General features: G+C 42.7%; 1 protein-coding gene across 1 annotated transcript in view; it reads right to left on the bottom strand.

Moving 5' to 3' along the window:
- Positions 1-277: 277 nt before the first annotated feature.
- The window catches only part of TMEM169 (transmembrane protein 169), a 20983-nt gene continuing 3958 nt past the window's right edge, over positions 278-17302 (bottom strand). The window contains exons 2-3 of the mRNA XM_011964562.1: positions 6876-7268; positions 278-3140 (exon numbers count right to left, since the gene is read on the bottom strand). Coding sequence (XP_011819952.1) covers positions 2518-3140; positions 6876-7146 — 894 coding nt within the window. The 5' untranslated portion in view covers positions 7147-7268 and the 3' untranslated portion in view covers positions 278-2517. The remainder of the gene's footprint in view (positions 3141-6875; positions 7269-17302) is intronic.

Raw genomic sequence — 17302 nt, 5'->3', positions numbered from 1 at the left:
ACCTGTGTCCTAATCATGACTTTTTGGCTTTTCCCCTTGGTTTCCCCAACCCCAGAAAAATGGGACAAATGTGGTTGCAAGTTTCTAATGTGGTTTGTGAAAATAGTCCACCTAAATAGAATTCCCCAAAATTAGTGAAGCGTGGAAAGAGTCCAAATATAAGGACTCATATTAAGATCATTACATATATAACATACATATAGGATAGCCATCATGCTCACCCTTTTTCTGCAAGCCATAGCATTCAAAGCAATTTTGAAGAGCTTCAAAGACAAAATGAACAAACGATAATCAGACTTTATTTTTATTTTGTCTTCATTTTAATTGTTCATATCTCTGCAAATGCACCATAGAGCACCAAGGTTAACATTAAAACTGTTGGGCACTTTTTTTCTTGTCAAGCTAATAATAGTTATTTAAAAAAAAAAAAAAAAAAGAGTTCCTCTGAAGGTGGAGCTCAGCACCATACATCAGGCAAATGTCCTGGGCTCTCTGTGGGGAGCATGACCAACTCCTGTGGTTTGATTCATCGCAGCAGTTCTTTCAACAGCTTTGTTTTGAGATATGAACAAAAGAGCACCAGCTATTCTTATAAGGACCCAAATCTCCCAATTCTGCTGACTTCTTAGGAGTTGATATTTTGAAATTAGAAGGACACCCTTAGGTGGGACCTTTTTTTATTTTTTTAAGTTCAGAGTCTGTTAATCTGGATTAATCTGGTTTACACTCCCTACAGGCCAGGAAGACACAAAGAAATACACTCAGCACAGCAAAGATCATGTCTGTGGTTAAACTCAGAAAGGTCTGAGGGAGTAAAGCTCTGAGTGAGGTTTTGCCAAACAAGAGAAGGCTAAATCTGGCTTCTTTGTGCTTAGGGCTACTGATCTCTGTTGGAAGAAACTTTGGCAGATGCAATTCCTCCCTTGCTGGTCTTTAATCTAGGTTAAATAACACCACTTCGTCCCACCTCCACCACCAGGACAAAGAGTTATGCTACTATTATAAATTGTACTCTCCTGTCCACTATTCCTTTCCAAAAACAAATCACATGACATTACAGAAGCTTAATTGCAAAGTATATGAGGTGCTAATATCTATGTATAGCATATTCGAAGTATATGTAGCTAATATCTATATATAAATTCTCTGTGTAAGATTCAGGCCTAAATAAATAAATGAATAAACAAATGAATGAATAAATAAATAAATAAATAAAACCATATTAGCAGTTTGGGGTTCTGAATGTGTTTAAATGATCATTGTGAGGCAAACATTCTGACTTGCCTACCAAAATAACCATTCTTTCCTATAATCCCAGCACTTTGGGAGGCCGAGGCAGGCGGATCACCTGAGGTCAGGAGTTCAAGACCAGCCTTGGCAACATGGTGAAACCCCATCTCTACTAAAAAAAATACAAAACTTAGCCGGGCTTGGTGGCATGCGCCTGTCATCCCAGCTACTCGGGAGGCCAAGGCACAAGAATCGCTTGAACCCGGGAGGCAAAGGTTGCAGTGAGCCGAGATAGTGCCACTGCACTCCAGCCTTGGCAACTGAGTAAGACTCCATCTCAAAAAGCAAAACAAAACAAAACATAAAACAAATAACCATTCTTCCTTTTTCTCTTCAATTAGTGTGAACCCAATATTTAGCTGAGAATATAGCTACCCAGCCCAACAACTACATTTCCAGCCTCTTTTGCTCATGAGATCATGTGACTGAGGTCTTGCCAATGAGATATAAGAAGAATTGAGTGGGACTTCTGGGAAATCTCCTTGAACAGGAAGGGTGTGTGCTTCTCTGCCCTTTCCTCTATTTTATCAGAAACATGGTTGTGATGGCTGAAGATGTAATCAGCACTGGGATGTTGAGGATAAGGGTGAGAAGGGTCACATCCTACTAATGGTAGAGAAATAGAAGCAGCCTGGGACCTGGATTACTTCACAGGGTCCCAGGATAGTCTGCCTCCAGACTTCTGTACAAGAAAGAAATACACTTCTATCTTGTTTAAGCCACTGATATTTTAGGGTTTTAATTCTATGCAGCTAAATCTAAATCTAAATGATGCACACAAATGTTTACCTTCTGCTACACTGTGGTAGCCCAGCTTCCTAAATGTCTCACTCCATCCCTGTCTATTATCTTGGTGGATGTGGTTACCCCTGAGGTTCTTTATTCTCCCTGACACATTCAGTCACATACTCCCCTCAGTTCTAGGCACCGGTAACACCTTCAGGCTCCCAAAATGACACACAGGACAGTTCCATTGTCCTAGATAAATGGTGATTTTAGGGCAGGGAATCAAGAAGAGTTTGTCCATTGGATGAACTGCTTTGGCACAATTGCTCGTCTGTTCCCTGCCCTCCTGGAACCCTCAAGATGATAAAACTGATCAGTATGGACTATAGTTTCCCAGAAGAACTGCAGAGAGCAGGGGGTAATTTAAAGAAAGAATCTGCTGGAATTGTAAGATGATATATAGGCTACTGGGGCCAGAGGAGGAAGTAAGTTGTTGGGAGTTTAGACCGTGGAGGTTTCTACCTCTTGGATGGGGTCCTTGTTGGAGAGAGTGCTTGAGATATTGTCGGATTCAAGCAACTCTACAATGCTGTAGGGAGAACAGTCCTCTAGACCCAGCTTGCTGCAGAGCCAGCCACAGAAGCCTTTCTCCATGTCCCGGGCAGCTTGCCACCATGCTCCCCAGGACCACGAGAGCTGGACCACAGCGGCGTAGAGGCCCAGGGAGGAAGCCATGGCCATGATGAGCACTGGGTAGAAGAGAATGAGGCAGGGGCAATACGAGATCTTGTGCCAGAAGGTCCTTTCCTCATTATACACGAGGAAGATGTTGTACCAGGTGATAGTGCCGTAGTAGAAAGAGACAACAAAAGAGAGGATGAAAACCACAGGCAGGCAGACCAGCGTCCAGAGGACTACATGGGGCCCACGGTCGGCTCCCACCTGGCAGGCCATTCTTCCTTCAGGCGTCGTTTCCCTTGATGACTCTTTAGGCTTGGTCAGTTCCTGCAGCTCTTTCTCTGTCAATGTGACATGGATGTCCACCATCTGACCCTTTTTCTTCCCTCGTGTGATGGTCCCAGTTAAGGTGACATAGCGGCTGTCCAGAGGCAGGTTCCACATATCTGCAGGGTACAAAGGAGGTGAGAGTCAAGATCAGAAGAGTGGGCATTGCATCTCCATGTCGCAGCCTCCCAGGCTGGGCATGAGGACAAGAGTAGCCTTTTTTACAGCATCTGGTACAGTCCTGAGTCAGTGATTCAATGGTGGACTGAGTGGGTCTCCCTTGGGAAGGCGACCACTGGTGTTATTGCTCCCATGTCATGTGAACCCACACTCCTTGTGCCTGGGCCCTGATAAAATTGTGAGGCATGTTAAGCTTGTTTTTCATGTACTCTCTCTGCTTTTGGGGGCCTCAATCTTGGCACAATCTCTGTGGCATGGAGGAGTGTGAGGAACTTTGATACAGACGTGATGCAAATGATGATCCTATTTCTAGGTAACCGGTGCTGTGAAGATACTGTTCCTGTGTATCAGCTACTCTGTCAAGACTGCATGTGTGTGCACTGGACTGATGGACAGCCACCACCTTCCCTTATCATGCCTAGTTCTGTGCTTTCTGAGAGGGGGCCCCTCACATGCCTGATCCAGCCCTCACATCTAGGGGCTGCACGCACACACACATGCATCCCACATATACCATACACATACACCCTCTCACATACTACATACACACCATACACACACACACACACACACACACATGCCATCTCCCATACACACGACACTGTCCCATACACACAACACACCATGCACGTCACATACACATACCACATACATACCCCATACACACACCACATACCCCAAACACCATACATAACACATACACCACACACATGCCACACACAACCTCCCCACACCTGCCACATACAACACATACATACACATGTCATATACACACCACATACCCATACATACCACACATACACACAACATACACACATCACACACCACACACACCCCACACACACATAGACACATCACACACACCACACATACACACACCATACATGCACACAAATGCTACCCCCCACGCATTCCACATATACACACTACACATACCCACCCACATGCCATAGGCACACACCACATAATATACACATTCTACACACACACCACATACCCATACATACCATACCACACATACCATACACATACACACACCACACACATACCACCCACACATACATACACCATATACTCCCCCATACCACACCACCCACACCCATCCACACACACAACACACCACACATCACACACATACCATACAACACACACAAACAGCCCACACACCTCCACATGCACCACACCCACACCGCACACCACACATACACACACATACATGACACACCCACACAGAACCAAATAGCCATCTTCTGGCCACCCTAGAAGTCTGGGTGGGGATGGGAAAATACAGGCTTTAGGCAGGCATGGACCTTGGGCCCTGTGGCCTCCTTGCCCCACAGCTGAGAGATAAGACGAAGTCACTTAAAGAGCAGGGCCCTGGATAGTGGCAGGAACTCTGCTTACCCAGAGAAAAGGAATGTGCTGTCCCCCAAGCCCCATCTTTTCCCAGTCTTCATCACGGTAAACGCCACCATCTATCCTTCTGTCATTCCTGTCAATCACCCAGGAGTCATTATTGATTCCCCTCTTTCCCTCACTCCCTGCCTCTGGTCAATCAGCAAGTTCGATTGCATCCTGAATCCAGCTTTCTCCTGCTATCACCCGAACTTCTCCATTAGTGCTACTGTTGCTGCAGGGACATAATAGTCTCCCATCAGCATCTAGTCTTAACCCTTATAATTCATTCTTTATAGAGAAGCCAGAGTGATCTTTTACAAATATAAATGAGATGATGTCTCTTTGCTTAAAAGTCCTCCATTGCCTTCCTCTTGCACTTGGAACAAATCCCAAACTCTTTGCCAAGACCTGCAAGGGTCACCAGGATCCATCCCCTGTCCACCTTCCTGGCCTCCTCTCACCATCCTCCCGCTTATTCCCTATACTCCCTACACTGAAATAACTCCTTTCCATAAACAGGTCAAAGCTGCTCTCACCTCAGGGGCTTTGCCCTTGCTGTTCCGCCTCCTCCAAAAACTCTGCCCTAGAACTTTTCACGGTGGCTCCCTCATGTCATTTGGATCAATTCAAATGTCACCTCCTCAGAGAAGGCTTTCACAACCATGCAATCTCTCCCCCACCACCTTCCACCCTCCATCAGTACTCATCTTCCCATCAGCGTGGTTTTGTCATCTTTGGAACTCATACCACTACCTGAAAAAGTATCTTTTATTTGTTGACTTGTTCATTGTCTGTCTTTCCCTGAAGGTCAACTGCAGAAGAGCAGGGAAATTGCTTATCTTATTCACTGTGAGCATATGTCTTAGAGATCTATCTATCTACACAAATAGATCTGCCTCATCTCTCTACGGCTGCACAATAATAATAATAATTATTATTTTTTTTCGAGACGGAGTCTTGCTCTGTCACCCAGGCTGGAGTGCAGTGGCAGGATTTTGGCTTGCTGCAACCTCCACATTCTACAAACACACATTATCCACCTCCCAGGTTAAAACAATTCTTGTGTCTCAGCCTTCGAAGTAGCTGGGACCTCAGGCATGCCCCAGCACACCTGGCTAATTTTTGTATTTTATTAGAGATGGGGTCTCACCGTGTTGGCCAGTCTCAAACTCCTGTTGTTGGTCTCAAAGTCCTGACCCCACGTGATCTGCCTGCCTTGGCCTCCCAAAGTGCTAGGATTATAGGTGTGAGCCACTGTGCCCAGCCTCCACAATAATTCTTAATACAAATACATCATAGTTGCATTAGCTGCAACAAATATTCATATACATGCCTCCTTATACAAGGATAACATGGGCACAAGTTTCATTGAGTAGATATTGATAATTTCTGGGTCATGAGGTATGCATGTTTTGAACGGTGAATTTTACTAAATATTTAATAAATGTTGACAAGTTTCCTCCACAAAGTAGTTGAGGCAGTTTCCACTTTCACTAAGGTGCATGAAGTATATCCATTTTCTCATATTGATGTATTCATATTTTACCCAATTTTTGGCAAGCCTACATGGGAAAGAATACTATATCTCATTGTTGTCATAATTTGCCATATGATTTTCTTATGGCAAATTTTCTCATAATTTTCTTTATTTATATGAAAGTCAACAATTATTATTTTATATACATTAAGTAGTTAGCATAGTCTGCTTGTGTTACCAATTTTTGTGTATAAATCAGCCTCTTCCATTACATTAGGAATTCTGAAAGGGTGGAGATTTCTGTACTATCTAGAAAAAATGTAATAGGTGCTCAGTAAATACCATTTGTTGAATGAAGACTGTAATATTGCGCCAGGCGCAGTGGCTCATCCTATAATCCCAGCGCTTTGGGAGGCTGAGGCGGGTGGATCAATTGAGGCCAGGAGTTCGAGACCAACCTGGACAACATGGTGAAAACCAGTCTCTGCTAAAAATACAAAAATTAGCAGGGCATGGTGGAGCATGCCTGTAGTCCCAGCTACTCAGGAGGCTGAGACAGGAGAATCGCTTGAACCCAGGAGGTGGAAGTTGCAGTGAGCCGACACCACGCCACTGCACTCCAGCCCGGGTGACAGAGCAAGACTCTGTCTCAAAATAAATAAATAAAAGATGGTAATATTGCAAGAAGAAATGTATCACCAAGAAGAAATAGGTCAGTAAGCATATGCCTGTCTGTTCTGGAAGATGCCCTTTTGGTTTCCTTCTCATGGCTTTAAACACGTGGGCTAGAGAAACTTACCATCATCCACAGGGTAGTCTAGGAAATCATCTCCCTCCTCCTCTTTCGGCCGATCTCCACCTTCTGATTCACCAGGCTCCTCATCTGTTTTCTCGTTGTCTGAGCGGTAGATGATGATGGATTCTGGGCGTGACTCTTTCCTCTTCTTTTTCCTGCGCCCTATTGTGGATTCGCCGTCCAGCGCCAGGGCAGCAGCCACAGCCTTCCTGAGAGAGCCCTGGTGGGGGCTTGGGAGCTGGACCTGGCCTTCTACTGCTGCTGGCTCTTCCATCCCAGCCCTGACGTCTACCTATGTATTATAAAGAGTTGGACTTCTTTGAGCAAACTCACAGTTCACACATCACAGAGCTTCTTCCTAGATGGGGCTATGCATGTCCCAAGGATGCATTCCACCTGAAAGATAGGAAAGCAAAGCCATCAACAGGAAGCAAATGGGGTGAGATGGACAGGAATGTGGGAAAGGATCCTCAACTTGGCAGAAGCCTTCCTCTCCCTTTACTTCTTGCAACACTTTATTTTGGGAGTGCAATAGAAATCTCTTACAATAGATAGTGAATAAACTTTTGCTACAGTAATATTTTTATCATTTATACAAACATATAATATTTGGCAAAATCCATGTGAAGGAATACTATATCTCATTGTTGTCATAATTTGCATTTTCCTTATTCATATGAAAGTCAACAATTATTTTTTTTTACATACATTAAGTAGTTAGCATAGTCTGCTTGTGTTACCGATTTTTGTGTAGAAATCAGCCTCTAGTTGGAGCATGCAGAGTATAAGGAAGTTGGGTGAGGAAGCCTTACCAGTAAATGAGAGTTAAGAATCACAGGTAGGCCAGGCGTGGTGGCTCACCCCTGTAATCTCAGCACTTTGGGAGGTTGAAGCGGGTGGATCACCTGAGGTCAGGAGTTCGAGACCAGCCTGGCCAACATGGCAAAACCCCGTCTCTACTAAAAATACAAAAATTAGCCGGGCACAGTGGTGGGTGCCTGTAATCCCACTACTTGGGAGACTGAGGCAGGAAAATTGCTTGAGCCTGGTGTGGGGGTGGGAGCAGTGGAGGTTGCAGTGAGCCGAGATCATGCCACTGCACTCCAGTCTGGAAGACGGAGTGAGACTCTGTCAAAGGAAGAAAAAAAAAAAAAAAGAAAAAACCACAGGTGGCTGGGACCAGTATTCCAGACTTCTGGCTATTGAGTCATACATTAAAACTATACTCAAATGGATAAATATAACATTAAGCAAGCCACTCAAAGATGGTACAACCTCACCAACCATGTCTACCTTGCTATTCTGTAAAGGAAATCTGTCTCCTGGCTGCTTGTCAGCCCACGATCTCAAAAAGTTGCTGGGATTTGTCCTATCACATGCTGCAAGAGCAGTGGAGAGGCTTCACTTTCACCCTTAAAATAACATTGTCTCTCCACTTTCTGTTCTGGACAGCGCAGGTCTATATACCTGTCCTTCATTATTTTTCCTGGTAACTTATTTGTTAAAGAAAGCAGGTCATTTATCGTGCAGATTCTCATAGTCTGGTTTTTGCTGATTGCATCCCCACAGCATATGCCTCTGAACTCTGTGTTATGAGTTGATAGTTACATAGAAAGTCTTGATCAATTTCATGTTGAAATTTTTTTGGTTGATGGTTTGTTTTGTTTGGCAAGACAACTTTAGAGGTGGTGTTTTGTACTTCCATTAGAAGTCCCCTAATGTCTGGTTGACTCTTTTTGTGAAGTTAATAGCCCATTTATGGCCATTGACTATACCCATTAAATCATTAGGGGTTACAGAATGATGCTATTCCATTTCTCTCACTTCGTCATTTATTAGCTAGAATACTGTCATACACTTTTAACATACCCAGTTTTAATCCTAGTGAAAGAGGCAAATGTTCCTGCTGTTATGCAATATTATTGGCATTTATACTGTGAAAAATAGCATAGGAACTATAGTGGCACCCCCTATGGATATAAAAAGTTTCCAAGCTATTTACCAAAAAATTTCCCACTTTTCAAATAACTGTGCATATTATTGAGAATAGCAAGCTTCTACTCACAACCTTGCTGCCCCACACTCCTCGAGGCTGTACACTCTTCAGCAACTCCAGGTTACTGGCTGTTACTTTTGTTCCCAACTCCCAAATCCCTCACTGTATTTCAGTGCTCTCTGAGCTTTTCCTTTCTTGCCACATGTACACCATTTGCCATCCCTTTATTCCCAATAATAAAGCTTCTTCTCCTCTCATGTGTATTCAAATGTTCCCAGTGTCTAGTGGACTGGCCCAGTGGATGGGAGTGGGGCAGTGGAGAGAAGAAAGAAACAAAAATTTCACTAGGCTCTAGGATTCCACTAGGCTCCATTCATTTTGAAGCAAATCCCACGTCTAAAAATTATATATCTTTGGTAATTACCATGTGACAGGAAGGACTGTATATCATATCTCTTCAAATGTCAAAATACATATTTTTTTTCTCATTTCAATGTTTCTAAAATTTAGGTGAATTTTAAGCCCAATGGAATGGCTTTTTCTCTCCCTCCAGGCAGGGGAGCTCTCCTCTGCTGCTCTCTCACCCAGTATTTCCTCTGTCCTCTGTTAATTTTCTTTTCCCTTTTTTTTTTTTTCTTTGAGACGGAAGTCTCGCTCTTTCACCCAGGCTGGACTGCAGTGGCGCTATCTAGGCTCACTGCAAGCTCTGCCTCCCGGGTTCATGCCATTCTCCTGCCTCAGCCTCCTGAGTAGCTGGGACTATGGGCGCCCGCGCGCCCTGCTAATGTTTTATATTTTTAGTAGAGACGGGGTTTCACCGTATTAGCCAGGATGGTCACGATCTCCTGACCTCGTGATCCGCCCGCCTCAGCCTCCCAAAGTGCTGGGATTACAGGCATGAGCCACGGCGCCCGGCCCCTCTGTTAATTTTCTTTGTCTTTCTGTTGGATTGGCAGGTGTTGGATCTAAATTAACTTTATACTTGGGCACTTAACCCAATGCCTGGAATAAATCAGGCACCCAGCGACAGAATTGGGAATCTTAGTGGTAGGATCCACAGGAAGAAATGGGCATGTTTCACTACATCCTCACTGCCTGACTTTGCCTGGGGGGTGTACTGTGGGCAGAATGAGCGCAATTATCTTTAAATTCTTATGCATGGAGCTTTCTGGACCAGGAGACTAATTTGGCTGAGGTGTCTAAAAGTACAAAGATGTACACAGGGAGAAGCAGGGGAGAGAGCCCTCCGAAGGTAAATAGCTCCCGAGGACAAGTAATCCAACCGTTAGAATGCTGAGCAGGCCTTGGGCAATGATGAACTCGACCAGGGCTCTTCTACCAAAGTGGCCTCAACACAGAGGACAGCGGACCTCTACCCACAGGAAACTGAATGTGGAGGCTGAACGCGATCCACCCCCAGGTGAAGATTTTCAGGTTTTGTTGTTAAATATATGTATATGTATATGTATATGTATATGTATATGTATATGTATATGTATGTACACACACACACTTTTTATTATTACTTTAAGTTCCAGGATATACATATATATATCTATATATGTACTTATACACATGTATATATACACAAATGTGTATATATACACATTTCTCATTCTACTCTCTAAGTAGAATGTTTAATACAAAAATGTTTTCCCTGATCGAGTCCTCTTGTAAACTGACACTCAGAAAGCTGCATCATGGTAATTCTATGGTAGGAACGACCTCTGAACAAACCACTTTGTACCTACTTAAAGGGTGCAATGATCACAGCTTGGGAGGCCACCCTAATCCACTGTGTTTTCCTACTTAGATCTTCTGTTTTTCTCTGTAGTTTCCTTGGCCCTTCTATACAGTGTAAGTTTTCATACTAGGGGTTGAGACCTGAGGAGATTAAAGGACCAGAACTTCTGAGCTGGGAGAAGGTTTATGTTCTGTACTCCTTACTCCTTCTTTGAAGATGTGCCTAGATGTTCAGAAGGGAGACAGAAATGTTAAAGAGTACATGTGAGAAGGCAAGTTGCAAATCTCATACTTCTCGTTCCCTTTTCCTCTCTCTTTGTTGAGGGGGTAGTGCTCTAGGAAGATGTGGCAGGGCAAAGTGAACACATGCATGGAGATCATGACCCTTATTAATGGGCCTTACAAACAAAAAAAGGTAGCCGGGTGCGGTGGCTCATGCCTCTAATCCCAGCACTTTGGGAGATCAAGGCAGGTGAATCACTCAAAAAATTTTTTTAAATTTAATTTAAAAAAACATAAAAAAGCTATGGTGTTCGACACTCTTGATTTGGTTGGGCACAATGGGAGAGGCCAATGTTAGATAACAGGAAGAGCTTCCTGAGCCCAGGGACAGACTAATATAGAAAATAGTAGTTAAGAGAAGCTTTGGAGTCTCTTGGGGATATAAAAGATAAACGTGATCATCTTGTCAGCTGATGGCGGAGAGGGACAATCCTATCGGAGCCAAAAAGAGAGATGACTTTTGAACATCCCATTAAAACCTTAGATAAGAAATATGAAATGTAAAGGTTGGTGAGCTCCTGGCCATTCACATTAGGGGGCTATTTTTTGCCTCAGGCACAGCTCATTTTAGAAAGGTGCCCAGCCAATGTCTACTCACAGTAGTCACAGGACAGAGACACTGTCCTTGATTTACCTTGAAACATGATTTCCTCATCTCCCTACAATTAGAACATTATCCTTTGAGACTACAAAATATTCCCACAAACTTAGGAAAAGATGGATTGTTTTGTAGTCATGGTAAAAAGTAGACAGTAGAACCAGTTTTAAACCTGTTCAATTGATTAACAACAATCTCCCTCAGCATCTTAGTCCATTTGAGTGGCCATTAAGAAAATACCGTAGACTAGATGGCTTATAAACAACAAAGATTTATTTTGTACAGTTCTGGGAGCAAAAAGTCCAAGATCAAGGTTAGGGGTTTGGTTAAGGGCTCACTTTCTGGTTCATAGAGGGTGACTTCTGACTATGTTTTCACCTGGTTGAAGGAGGAGCTGACTAGCTCTCTGGGCCTCTTTTTTTTTTTTTTTTTTTTTTTGAGAGGGTGTCTCACTCTGTCACCCAGGCTGGAGTACAGTGGGGCAATCTCAGCTCACTGCAACCTCTGCCTCTCGAGTTCAAGTGATTCTTCTGCCTCAGCCTCCCAATTAGCTGAGACTACAGGCGCCCGCCACCACGCCTGGCTAATTTTTGTATTTTTAGTAAAGATGGGGTTTCACCATATTGGCCAGGCTGGTCTCAAACTTCTGACCTCATGATCTGCCCGCCTTGGCCTTCCAAAGTGCTGGGATTACAGGCGTGAGCCACTGAGTCCAGCCTCTGGGTCTCTTTTATGGGGGTACTAATCCCATTCCTGAGGACTCCACCTTCATGACCTAAAGCCTCACCTAAAGCCATCACCTTGGGGGCTAAGATTTCAACATATGGATTTTGGGAGAACACAAACCATACCATAGCACTCAGCAAAGTTGTTTTTGGAAATTAATCCATCAGTCAGTCCTTTGTTTCTGAAAGTCAATCAGGTGAGTGACTCTGTCCCTGTTTGGCTGACTTTCACACTAGTGTGTGTTGACTTTTGGCCAATCAGGGTCTGGCACTCTGATGTTGGCTTTCAAAAACGTGCTCACTTAGGCAGTTGTTGATTTAACATGTTTAAAACCAGTTCTGGTGACTACTTGTTATCACGAATACTGAAAAAACAGTGTTTTCCTAAATTTGGGGGTATTTTTTTATTGTTTCCTGCAAGGCTGGAATGATATCAGATGTCTCAGTACTAGAATATGAATTATCTGTTGTCATGCAACAAATTACCCAAAAAGTAAAGGTTTAAAACAATAAAAAAGTTATTATCTCACACAATTATGTGTGTCAAGAAACTGGGAGTGCCTTAGCTGGGTGGTGAGTAGTCTTCTCTACCTGCTTCCTGCTTATAGAATTTGGAGGTCCAAAAGCCTTTTGTTTTGTTTTTGTTTTGTATGGTTTCTGAACCTTTTAGTGTTCTGTGAACAGAATTTTCTCAAAAATTCTGTGGGATTCCTATAAATAGTTTCTCTGAGTCAGAAATGTGAGAGTGGCTTAGCTGGTTTTGTTTCAAGATCTCTAAAGATGTCAGGGCTGCAGTGATCTGAAGGCTTGAATGAGACTAGATCTGCTTCCAAGATGGTTCACTCACATAATGCTGACTCAGTTTCTCTCCACGTGGGCCTCTCCATGGTCCACCTGAGTGTCCTCATGAAAGTGGCTGGCTTCCCCCAGTGTGAGTGGTCTGAAAACAGGTATTTTCTTTGACCACCCTGACTTGACTCTTGATCCCATCTCTTCCTCATCTTTGATTTCCTCCTTCTCCAATAGCTCCAACTTCCTTCTACTGGCTCTTTCCCCTTTGCCTTCAAACAAACTCAGAGTTCCTTATCTAGAAAAAAATAACTTTACCTTGCCACTTTACTCTATCTGATATCCCATTTTTTTCTCCACCAAGCTTTTCTATCAAATAGTTTATAGCCACTCATATCCAGTTCCTCCTGCAATCTTCTGCCCTCTTTTTCTCCCCACTCCCAACCTCCGTACACACACACACACATGCATGTGCAAATCACTTGCAAAGATGATTTAGGCCAGGAAATTAGCATGTATCAAGCCTTATGTGTCAGGCTGTAAGGTAAACTCTTTATAGACGTTACCTTACTTGCGTGTCTCAACAAGCTTGACAGGTAGGTCTTATTTTCCTCACTTGACCTATTAGGTTCAACACGTTAAATATAGCAGTGAGAGAACTTGGGTTTAACTCTATACTTGCATAACTCTAAAGTCCAAGATTTCCCCACGGAGAGTTAGAAGTCAAGGCCGGGTGTGGCGGCTCACGCCTCTAATCTCAGCATTTTGGAAGGCCAAGATGGGTGGATCACTTGCAGTCAGGAATTCAAGACCTGGCCAACATGGTGAAACCCTGTCTCTATTAAAAATACAAAAAGTAGCTGGGTGTAGTGGCGCATGCCTGTAATCTCAGCTACTCAGGAGGCTGAGACAGGAGAATCGCTTGAACCTGGGAGGTAGAGGTTGCAGTGAGCTGAGATCGTGCCACTGCACTCCAGCCTGGGTGAGAGAGCGAGACTCTGTCTCAAAAGTAAAATAAATAAAATAAAATATAATGAAAATAAAAAACTAGAAGTAGTCAAGTTGTAGTAGCTGCAGTGAGCAGCTGATGGTTTTTGGGTTTTTGGTTTTGTTGTTTGCTGTCGAAAACCCTATTTCTCCTTCATTTGATGACAGAGCCACTCATTTCGGTGAGGAACAGTCTTGAAAGTGCCTGATGGGATCACAGTGACCACTTCGCCATTCTTACTCTCCTTGTCACACCAGTGCTGTTAATTCCACTAATTTCCAAATCTTTCTTGAACCTTCCCTCACCTCCTTTAACTTTCTACTCTCTCTTTTACCTCTCAAACCTTCCTTCTGTCTCTTTTGCTCCCTTATCTGCCTTCTCCAACCCATAATTGCCAGTATTTTGTAGGCCCGATTCTTAATTCATTGTCCTCTATTCTCAATAACACACTCTGTTCCTCTTGTTGAAATATACAGCCTTCCTGCACACAGCTGTAGGACCACTGCTATACCAAGAACACCCAAATCTAGATCTCAAGACTGTATCTCCAATAGCCTGGCAAATATTTTCTAATTGAATTCCCATCATTTTAGCAAAGCATGTTCAAACCAAACTCATGTTTATTTACAGCAGACAACCTCTCAGTGTTACTAAGAGGAAAGGAAAAGGGGGAAAGGACAGGAGAAAGGGATGAAGAAGGAAACTCCACAACATTTGTGGAGTTTACTGACTGTATAATTTGGTAGGTTCTGTGTTAATTGATTATATAGTTCAGGCATTATCTCACTTAATTACACATTCAAAAAGTATTTATGTATTCATTTATTTTTAGAGATAGGGTATTTCTATGTTGCCCAGGATTGACTTGAACTCCTAGGCTCAAGCAATCCTCCCACCTCAGCCTCCTGAGTAGCTGAGACTACTGTCATGTGCCACTGTGCCCAGCTTCAGTAAATACGTATTAAGTAACACTATGTGCTAGATATTGCACAATTGTTCTAGGTACAACAAATCTTTTTTTTTTTTTTTTTTTTTTTTTTTTTTTGAGACACAGTCTCGCTTGGTCACCCAGACTGGAGTGCAGTTGTGTAATCTCAGCTCACTGCAACCTCCATCTCCAGGTTTAAGCGATTTCTGTGCCTCAGCCTCCTGAGTAGCTGGGACTATAAGCATGTGCCACCATGCCCAACTAATTTTTGTACTTTTAGTACAGATGGGGTTTCACCATATTGGCCAGGCTAGTCTTGAACTTCTGACCTCAAGTGATCCATCTGCCTCGGCCTCCCAAAGTGCTGGGATTACAGGTGTGAGCCACCATGCTGGCCTAGGTACAACAATTTTAGGAAGCAAGTATTATTTTGCAGATGAGGACACTTGGACTTAATAATAGTAACAACAGAAACTTATTGGATGTTTATTGTGTGCCAAGTGCTCTAAGTACTTTAAAATAATCATATTGTTCAATATTCACAACAAACCAATGAAGTAGGTACTGTTTTTATTCCCATTTAGAGGAGAAATTTGCTCAAGCTTACATAGCTAGTAAGTGGTGGGGATGGAACTCACACCCAACTTTGCTAATTTCAAAGCCCATGTTGTTTTCATTGTGCCATACTACTCGCCAACATTTATCCAAAGATCTATAAACTTCTAGAATGTTCTTTGATGAACCCATTTCCTATATGAAGGACATATTTCCATATACCTAATAATAATTAGTCTCAAAGTACTGCTAGTCATTCCTATGAAATCTTTTTGTTAATTTGTTCATTTGAATTTCTCCTACCACCATATGCCAGAATATAGCCTTCATACTACTTCCTGTAAACTGGAAGTCATTCTAAAATAGAAGACATTCCTCTACCATTTTTTACCATATTAATGTTGATTAATAAACAAAACAAAACGAAACAAAACAAAACAATATTTTTATTTTGTCTTGCCATTACTGACTAAAATACATCTGAAGGCCTGTCTGGTGTTTGAGGCTCTCCATATATGCGCCCCACCCTAGGATTCAGAAACAGTTTTCCCCCTTCCCTTTCCCACAACATGACTACTCAACACATCTGCTTATGTTGATTTCTTCATCTTTGTCACACTTCTCCACCTTTTTCAAGCCTGGCTCAAGACACACTCACTCACTCACGTCCTTTCCTGTGACTACCCCAGTCCCCACGTCCTCTCCTCCCACCCTAACCCTGTGTTGCAGGTGTATGGTGAGAATTCAATGAATGGCCCAGTATAAAATGCCTAATACATGACTGACACTTCATAAATATGTTTCTATTCCCTTTATTTGGCCTCCTTCTATATGCAATGTAATAGCATTTGCCATCTGAACCATACTCTTAATACTTAATTACACAGCATTTCATATCATTGTATGGATTATAGATGGCATCAAGAGTTTTCATTCATCTTCCTAAGTAGATAACAAACTTCTAGAGATCAGGAACTCTCTTACTCTTTTTCTTCACCACCAGTGGGAAAACCCCAGGGCTGGACATATAGGACAAAGACAGTATGTATTTGTTGACTTGATAGGACAGAGAAGAGAAAACGCCTTACCAGAAATATGACATAAATAGCTATTAAGAAAGAAAAGCTTAATTCTCTTCCCCATTTTTGTATACTTTATTATGCTGTTAGTATTTGATCTGAGAAGCAGGTTCTAAACATCTCTCCTTCCTTTTAGATTTCATAAGAGAGAGGTTAAAAGAAAATTTTACCCAATTTCCAAGGCTTTAATCAATAGACTTGAGAGGAGAGAGAGGACTTTGTTCTTTTCTCTGGAAGTTAAGCTGTGCCCATCTTCCACTTCCACTTCCAGTCTAAAGATTATTAATAGGCTGGTCACGGTGGCTCATGCCTGTAATCCCAGCACTTTGCGAGGCCGAGGCAGGTGGATCGCTTGAGATTAGGAGTTTGAGACCAGCTTGGCCAACATGGTGAAACCCCCTCTACTAAAAAATACAAAAATTAGCCAGGCATGGTGGCACACACCTGTAATCCCAGCTACTCTGGAGGCTGAGGTAGGAGAATTGCTTGAACCTGGGAGGCGGGTGACTTCACCCTGGGTGACAGAGCGAGACTCTGTCTGAAAAAAAAAAAAAAAGATTATTACAGATGTGATATTACAGAGTGTTAGCTTCAAGCAACCATTAACTCTGGACTCTTGGTCATTGTAGGGGGGAAAACAGGTTTTTAAGAACATGCTTATACTCTAGAACTCATGCTTAGAATAACTGCTTTTAAGCCACTTTTGAAAAAAACTATCCAGATAATTCTTTTTTTTTTTTTTTTTTT

The sequence above is a fragment of the Mandrillus leucophaeus genome, unplaced genomic scaffold (assembly GCF_000951045.1).
Source record: "Mandrillus leucophaeus isolate KB7577 unplaced genomic scaffold, Mleu.le_1.0 Scaffold70, whole genome shotgun sequence".
In the NCBI taxonomy this organism is placed as follows: domain Eukaryota; kingdom Metazoa; phylum Chordata; class Mammalia; order Primates; family Cercopithecidae; genus Mandrillus; species Mandrillus leucophaeus.
The sequence above is the reverse complement of the archived record's forward strand: the minus strand, read 5'-3'. Positions and strand labels throughout refer to the sequence as shown.